This window comes from Poecilia reticulata, chromosome 2 (assembly GCF_904066995.2).
Source record: "Poecilia reticulata chromosome 2, P_reticulata-male-v2, whole genome shotgun sequence".
Classification (NCBI taxonomy): Eukaryota; Metazoa; Chordata; class Actinopteri; order Cyprinodontiformes; family Poeciliidae; genus Poecilia; species Poecilia reticulata.
Window position 1 is genome coordinate 1,083,894 of NC_088831.1, and position 8,608 is coordinate 1,092,501.

Below are 8,608 nucleotides of genomic sequence, written 5' to 3' on the forward strand. Positions count from 1 at the left end.
TCCCCCCCAACAAAAGTACAAAAATCCTCATGGACCTCCAACAACGTACATATGGAACATCAAAAATGTCCAAAATCTAGTAAGGTTAAACACCTTAAACTAGCCAAATAACCTGCAGTACAGAAAAACCAAAGTCAGGGGCAGGTAACTGCAACCTGAACACACCAATGAGGCCAATCAAGCCGTAACACTGCAGTGAGCCTCGATGTAGCCAAACTCCATCAAGTATAACATTGTTTTTATGTCGTATTAGCTTCGTTGTGTTGATGCATTTTGACCTGCTTCAATTTTCCGCCGCAACACACAAACTTCCCCATTCACTCAGTGCGTTATAGTTCCACATCGCTTAGGATTTGTTGCTGTGCGTTTGCGCAGTGTGAAGGAAAGAGGAGACCAGCTGCACAGGCAGGCTGAGAAATGAGATGCAGGTGATCGGCATCGGCAACAAGAGCCAATAATCACCGATCACTGATCATGCACTTTTTCACGAAAATCGGCCGATTATGATCGGTGACCGATCGATCAGCACACCTCTATAATATAATATATGGTTTTGTGAGCTGTAATATTAGACTTGTTCTATAACTTATTGATGATGCAGATGTTGTGAGCTCAGAGGTTTGAGGTTTTACTTCTTGTAACAAAGAATCCAAAACAGTCAAACACAGTTCACCATGTCAGACACTGAACGTTTTTTAGCTCCAGGTTGTGAAGACATAACCAACGATGTGATCTCTTACCTGCAGAAATATCTTTTTGAAGGAATATTGTCAGAGAATGTAAGGTCTGCCAGCAAGCTTTTGACACAGTTTTGTTTTTTAAAGATTAAACTCAACTATTCTCTCAGCTTCATGAATGATCCACGATTGATCCAGTCTAGATTACTTGTAAACTGTTTTCATTCTGTCCTTTAACAAACAAAAAAAACACACAAAACTCTTCTGTACACGAACTTAAATATACTTTTGATGAATAAATCACTTTTTCCTCCTAAATGCTTCTACTACAGACTAAAAGGTTGTGTGCTTCATTTGATGATTCAGAGATCTGTGTTCCTCTTCTCAGAAATAAACCTTTACAGCTTTTTAACATTTCCCTTTAAAAAAGGTACTTGGTAACTCAGTTCCTAAAGTTTTCACTCAACTTTCTGACTACAATAAAGATCCGCCCCAATCTTCTTTGACACTTGAGAAACACAGAAATCCAGAGAAGAAATGAAATTACTCGGAGCGAATACAACTTATCAAATAACACAACTAGAAAATGGCTGCACTTCAAAATTCTCTATGGAATAAACTTCGTTAAAGGAAACCCGTGTAGTAAACAAAACACTAAAACTCTCCCAGCTTCTTGCAGAGGAACGACGTAGATCCTAAATCCTCCTTTTCTATTAGGAGCTGCTGCGTTACTGTAATCAGTTCCAGGATTTTATTTATATACCCAATAAAAACTGAAGCATGAAGCTGAGTGCAAAAATAACCTGACGGAAAAATCAGCGCTTACTGTGATTAACTCCTAATTTCCCTCATTCTTTCATCTTCTACTTTGTTTCTGAGATAATAAATGTTTCTGACGATACATGTATTTATGTTCTGTCTGTCTCTCAACAGACGACGCGCCTGCACTGAAACATTCCGAGTCCCCCCACAAAGAAAGACTAAAAGTTTCAAACAGCAAACTCACCATCCTGCGTTAATGTTGCAGTGATGAGCAAAAGGAGGGAAAATATCCGTAGACAAAAATTCATCCTCAGGCCGGGTGGAGATACTCCTGAAGTTTTTACTGGTTTTGATCCAGTACTCGAGAGCTGGGAACACCAGTCTGTTCCCCGCTGAGCTGAACCGAACCGAACCGGGTATAGAGTTACACTGTGAGTCACCGCGGCCTCTGCAGCGCAGGCTGGGTGTGTCAGCCAGAGGGCGGGTCCGGTCCGGTCCGGTCCGGAAACACCCAGGCTGAGTCACCGAGTTCTGCCAACACAGACACCCGTCACCGTCACTGTTGGTTTAATAACACAGTGACTGACTGACAGGCGGTGAAGGTCGAAGAAACACTTTTGTATGAGGGGCCGGTTAGGACAAAATCTGTTTTGTCTAACACACACTATGAAAGACTCACTCAAAAAATACTCAAATTGCACATACACACCAGTAACATGTCTCACACACACAAATTGTATCTTTGTCGCACACATACACTGTACTAACATCTGCACACGCACACTACTAAAATATCACACACGCAAACAATTTTTTGTCTTAGTCACAAGACTAAGATTGCACATATAAACTAATAAAATATAGACTCATTATTTTGTATGTGAGAGGTGTCACGGAAGGGGCGGGGCATAATTTGGAGATCAGATCGCGCATGCGTTAAACCACAGTGAAGTTAGCTTCAAGTTAGTTATTGGAGCTCCACGGTGCAAGCGGCGTTTAGCTCAAGGTTAATCCGATTTTTGAACATTAATTTCGGCCAGCCGTTCTCTACCGCTCCCTCCTCAAGGGCTCGTCGGTTCACTTAGGACTTTAGAGCCAAAGTAAGCGGCCTAATAACCGGCGTTAGAGCCGGAGTGAGCGGCCTTAGAACCGAAATAAACCTTAGGTAAACCTCTACTTTGGTTTTAGAAAGAGGTAGAACCAGTTCAATTACCAGTCAATTTTTTTACTTTAAGCCCTGCTTTCTACTGGCCTGGGAACGCCTTGGGATTCCCCTGGAGGAGCTGGAAGAAGTGGCTGGGAAGAGGGAAGTCTGGGCCTCCCTTCTGAAACTGCTGCCCCCGCGACCCGACCCCGGATAAGTGGAAGAAAATGGATGGATGGATGGATGGATGGATGGAAGGAAGGAAGATAAAATGTTGAATCTTGTGAACTTAAAATCTTTTGCTGTGGTTACTTAATTTATTTAGGGCAATCGGTTTCCTAGATTCTGCTAAGTAAACTGCACTGTTCATGTAAGTTGGACTAACTTGGTGTAGTTGAGTTAAGAAGAGGATCATTTACTTGCTACTTCTAAGTTGAAACAACTTCACTAAGCTAAGTTAAATTAACTTGACACAGTTAAGTTCATACAACAAGGTCTCAAGAACACTGAACAAGTATATGTTAAGTAAACAAAACATACGAATAAGTAAGTTAAGCTTACTTACCTTTTTCAAGGCAATCTGTTTCCAAGATTTTTTTAAGTAAAGTCAACTTGTCAAAGTTTAGAGTGTATAATAAAGGCAATAGAAACAAAGAACGAAGTAAATCTGCCATTCAGCTAAGAAAAAAATAAGAATTCATTTTTAGGTCTGCCCCCCGCCCCCATTGTTAGAACAATGGTTCAGTCCAAAGTGTCTGATCGGTACAGGCCGTTAGAGCCGCTGAAGTGAGGAGCTAGCTGTTAGCTGTTAGCTGTTAGCTGTTAGCTGTGGCTCTGCAGCACTAACAAAAAACCCTCCAGTAAGTAAATACTTAAAGTTAAAAGACATGAAACATGTTTTATTTACTTTCACTGCTTCAATTTCAATTATATTTAGCTCTAACTCTTACTTTAATAAGAAGAGTTTGAAACTGGAGGGAGCGGCTGAGCATTAGCACTAGCTGACAGCAGAGGAGCTACTGCAGCTGACAGTAAAACAAAATAAAATATGCCTTTATTTCTTACCATATTCAACGTAGAGCCTTTAAAACCACAAATTAAAATCTGGATATTTTTCTAGAAAACTCTGCTGCTGACCTTTAAGTTTAAGTTATGATAACTTCCAAAATATTCAATTCCCACATATTTACATTTTTACATGAAAAAAATAAAAAGTTTAAAACAACTTCAGTTATAATTTAAATAACACATGACTTGTAATGAGAAGTCATGTCTTAGGGAGAAATATTGATGCAATAAATCAATATTTATGAGGAATTTTACTAAGTAGAGTTATTTATTAAAACTTGCTTTTATTTAGAGCCTTGCGTTTATGTAAAGATGTAGCAGAGATTAGATCTGTGACTGAACCAAACTGGTATCTAAGCAACTTTAATCTTAGTTTGACTTCTACAGGTCTCAACAGGTTGTTTACTGAGAAAAACACTTTTGTTATTTATTGCTACTTACTAGTCATTTTTGAGGGTGCAGCTTGAACACACACAAAAAATTAAATCACATTTTACTATAACTTTGCCGACCCGCCCAAAATTGATCTTAAAAAATGTCGCTGTTTATGGTCCCTCCCAACAATAAGATGGGATTTACGGCCTTGATTCAGACGTTGTCTGCCTGAAAAACCGACCCAGACAAACCTAACAAAAGGATATTAGGCACTCACTGTCAACAAGTTTAAAAAATACTTTTCCTTTTTTTAATGCGTCAGGTGAACAATATTTTAATTTACTGACATCATTTTCAAAACTTGCAGCCACGTCTTGAACCACATGGAGTTGCAATGTGACAGGAGAGTCATGTGTAATGCAACAACTTATAGAAACGTAGTAAAGTCGAAAGTACAGATACTAAATGTAGCATGTAGTGGAGTAAAAGACAAAAGCATTGACAATTAAATCTACTTAAGTACAGATACATGAAAAATAAGTAAAGTAATTGTATTTCACTACAAACCTGCTATAAAGACCAAGGAACACAACAGAAAGGTCAGGGACAAAGCTGAGAAGGTTAAAGCAGAATTAGGTTCTAAAACAGACAAGCTGTAGATCTACCAAGACATGGACATCAACCTAGAGGAAGAAAACCAGGCAACATGCTCTTTAGATGCTGCAAAAATGGAAGGACACCCATACTGCACATCATCCTGAGTGCAACTTCCTCTTCAGTGAAACACTGTGGTGGCACCATCATGCTGTGGGAATGTTTTCCTCAAGCAGGATCAGGAAATCTGGTTAGAGTTGATGGAAAGATGGTGGAACTAAATCCAGGACAATCCTTGAGGAAAACCTGTTCGAGGCAACAACCTTAACATACAGCCAACGATACTAGGTGGATGTAAATCAAAACTGATAAATGTGTTTCAATGGCCCAGTCAAAGTTCAGACCTGAATTCAGCTCAGAATTTGTGGCAAGGCAGAAAAAATTGTATTAAACTATCCTGGCCAGTCGGACTGAGCTTGAACTGTTTTGTCTGTATATTAAAGCTGCTGGAGCTACAGCCAGATGGTTCAGGAGTCTGAATAGAAACACACCGCACTAATCAGCTCATTAATAGGAAAACCTACTGTAAACCACAAAAGTTATTGTCAACGTGTAGCATAATTTGCCTGTGAGACTAGAAAAGGACATGTGGAGGAAATACTTATTGATTGGTTCTGATGGTGATTCTAGTGATCGTCATTGTTTTTTAAGAAAGTCATTGTTTGACTGAAGTCTGGGGAGATTTAGTGCAAAGTGAAACTAACAAAGTTTAAGGTTCTGAAATTGTCTATGGGTAGAAATATGAAAATGTCTATTATAACTAGTTTCAAAATCCACCTAATATTAATAAAAATGGTGACATTTCTTCTAAAAGCCTGGAGGCACTGCAAGTTGTTGAAAAGAACATCTTGTTTTCTCGGCCAGATGTTTTGACCTTGTCAGATTCTCTGAATTGCATAATTGTATATTTTTTGCCACAATTGATTTTATTGAGATATTTTGGAGTAGGACATCTTACACATGTCTTGCTATGCTTATATAGTGCATGCTTTTATATTGATCCCTTTGTTTTCAGAAGATTTCAATAAGTCTTCATCCCTCTGTTCGTCCAACCTTTAAACACAAACAGCCAAAATTAACAGACAGACGAAACTGAACTGAGCAGAATGAAGGGAACAGCTTGATATTCTCATCCTCATCTTCCTGCTTCATCATAAGCGGTTAGCAAGCAGCTGCAGCAGGCGCAGCTCCTGGTTCTGGTTCTCTATCACCGTGTTCAGCTTGTGGACTACAAAAGCTTGGTCATCTGCACACATTTCACATTACACTCCACTTAACCCCAGCAAGGTCCGATCCATTACTAACAAGGATGGCTTCTTTTTCTCCATTTAGTCTGAGACAAAGCAAGACTCACCTCCTCCACTGGGTTTCACAGCTGTGGAAAAAGTTAGACCATTAATACCAGGAGGAAGAGACACAGTCACTGAGAGACATCCTTCTGCTGTATGCTGATTATTCTCTACAATAAACAGAACAACTGCATTCATAAATGACATTACACACAGATGAACTCTGCAGTCCAAAAACAAACCATTAGGTTCACTGTTCTGTTGCAGTCCTTCAGAAATGGCTCCTTTTTTCTTCATTACTTGATTTTGCTTCTTCCTCCAACTGCAGCTAAATTTCTCAAATCTTTGCTCAAATCGCTCACAACTTCCTGCACTTCTGTGTATTCAGCCATATTTATGTTGTGATTTAGCCTCTGTACGCCACAGTTTGACACAATTTCATGACTAGAAAATAGAGAATAAGTAGTATGTGTGAAAGAAAGTGTCAAAGAAAAACGGAAATAAACAAGGAAAGAAAAAAGAGAAAAGAGAAGGATAGAGGATAGAAGGAAAAACAGATGAAAAGTGGTGAAAATAAACAAAAAATGAAAGAAGAAATAGAAAAAGCAAAAAAATAAATAAAAATAAAAATAAATACAAATGAGCAATAGGTTGTTTGCCCCGTGTGTCTGTGTTGCAGCACCTCTTCCTCAGGGCAGAGGTGCTGCTCTGACTTCATACTCTGGATGTCCTTCCAACAAGGACATCCTACTATAGCGGATGGATAGACTTCGTAGAATTTTGTTCTTAATTTAATTTAATTTTTTTTATTTGATTGAGGTGTTGCATCTTTACAAAATTATCCGCTCTGGTTTTGGATGCTGCATTGCTGGAAATATTTTTGCTCTAATATTTTTGCTTTCGGACAGTTTTTAGGATTTATAATCGTGGCAACAAAGTTTTGCTTGTACAACCAGGAGCAGCTGATTAGCATCTCTAAAGCTCAAATCAAATATTCCTCTTCAGATTTGTTGCATGACTGACTGTGATAGAAATCCCTCCTGTCCAACATCACCATCACAACGGCTCTCTGAAGATACCTGGATGATATGAGTTATGAAGACATTTAATATCCCTTTTGGATAAATAAAGTATTTTTAAGTCATTTTAATTTAATTTATCTTTCACTACATAATTTACATCAACTGTTGAGTAAAACAGAGAATTTAAGATATGTGGCTTTTCCTTTGGAAGTGCCAGAGTAATCTAAATAGATTTTTGTCATTTTTCCCTTATTTCTGCTGTTTACGTTTCAGAGTCATGAAAAATTAAGATTGGGAAAGATTAACTTAGACCCAGGTTACTGGGATCCACAGATCTGGGATGCAGTAGCTATGTCATCTGTCCACATGGTGGCGCCCTCTGCTCAAAAATAAGTCATTTCTGACAGTAACTCCTCATTCAGGAACAGTTTCTTATAAATTAAGTAGATGGGAATCATACATCATAAAGTCTTTATATTTTGATCTACTTTAATGCAGAGGTTCTGATTAAACTGTGCAGAATAGAGATGTTACATATGGTGCTTTAACTATCCCTTCAGAAACAGTTGCTTTAGCTGTTGAATAAATTCTCATGTATCACCAGCAGGGCATCCTCTAGTTTGAATCCATTGTCATCTGATAATAGAAAATACATCAGACAGTTAATAATTAGATAATAACTAGTAGATAAGTCATTTAACTTGAAAATATTTGGGTTTATAGAGAATCCTCCAAGTACTTTCACATTCACACACAGAGCAGCAACTTAAGGTTCACCATAAAGAGTGGCATCATAAGAAAAGAAGATGATGTGAAAATATCAAAACCGCATCATGTCAAGTCAGAAAATATCTGGTCAGAGCTGAAAAGGTCTGTGTGAGCAAACGTGACCCCACCATGTTTATCAGGAGGAATGCTCTCAAATTCCAGAAAACTACTGTGAGAAACTTGTGGAGGGAAACAAAACATTTGGCACATGGCAATTCTGCTCACATATTTGAAAATGTCTGAATCTGACCAAAAAAATGGATGTTGTATCTTATGTGCATCTCATTTTCAACTGAATTCAATAATTATTTCCAAAATAGACAAGAAAAAAAATTGCATTGTGAATGGTACATAAGATTGTTGTTTCTAGTCCAGATCATAAGACAACAGTCTGTTACATTAGAGTAAGCCAAGCTTTTATCAAAGTGATTCAAAGTTCATTGAGTATTTTATGGGGTTTTTTATGTGAAACATTTACTTTTTCACAGATGATGTTGACATTTCCCCTTTTCACAATTTCTTTTTGCAAAGGAAAAAGATTGAAATGTGTCTGCTAGAGGTTTGCTGCCTAATACAACCATTTTCTAACCATTTCAGTATAACATTGCAGTTCAATAAAATTTGGTTGCAATACTGAGAATTGCCAACTACCAGAACATTTTTTGGAGATTGGAGGTGCCTATGATGAGTTTCCAAAAAGTCTTTCTAAAAAATTAGAATATCATGGGAAAAGTTGGAGTTTAAGTATCTGGGGATCTTCTTCACGAATGAGGGAAGAAGGGAGCCGGAGATCGACAGGTGGATTGGTGCAGCATCTGTACTGGTCCGTCGTGGTGAAGAGAGAGCTGA

At 38.2% G+C, this 8,608-nt stretch overlaps 1 protein-coding gene across 1 annotated transcript in view; it reads right to left on the reverse strand.

Moving 5' to 3' along the window:
* cd99 (CD99 molecule) overlaps window positions 1-1,957 on the reverse strand; it is a 36,716-nt gene extending 34,759 nt beyond the window's left edge. Inside the window, exon 1 of the mRNA XM_008430376.3 lies at window positions 1,684-1,957. Coding sequence (XP_008428598.1) covers window positions 1,684-1,747 — 64 coding nt within the window. The 5' untranslated portion in view covers window positions 1,748-1,957. The remainder of the gene's footprint in view (window positions 1-1,683) is intronic.
* Between the last annotated feature and the right edge of the window lie 6,651 nt (window positions 1,958-8,608).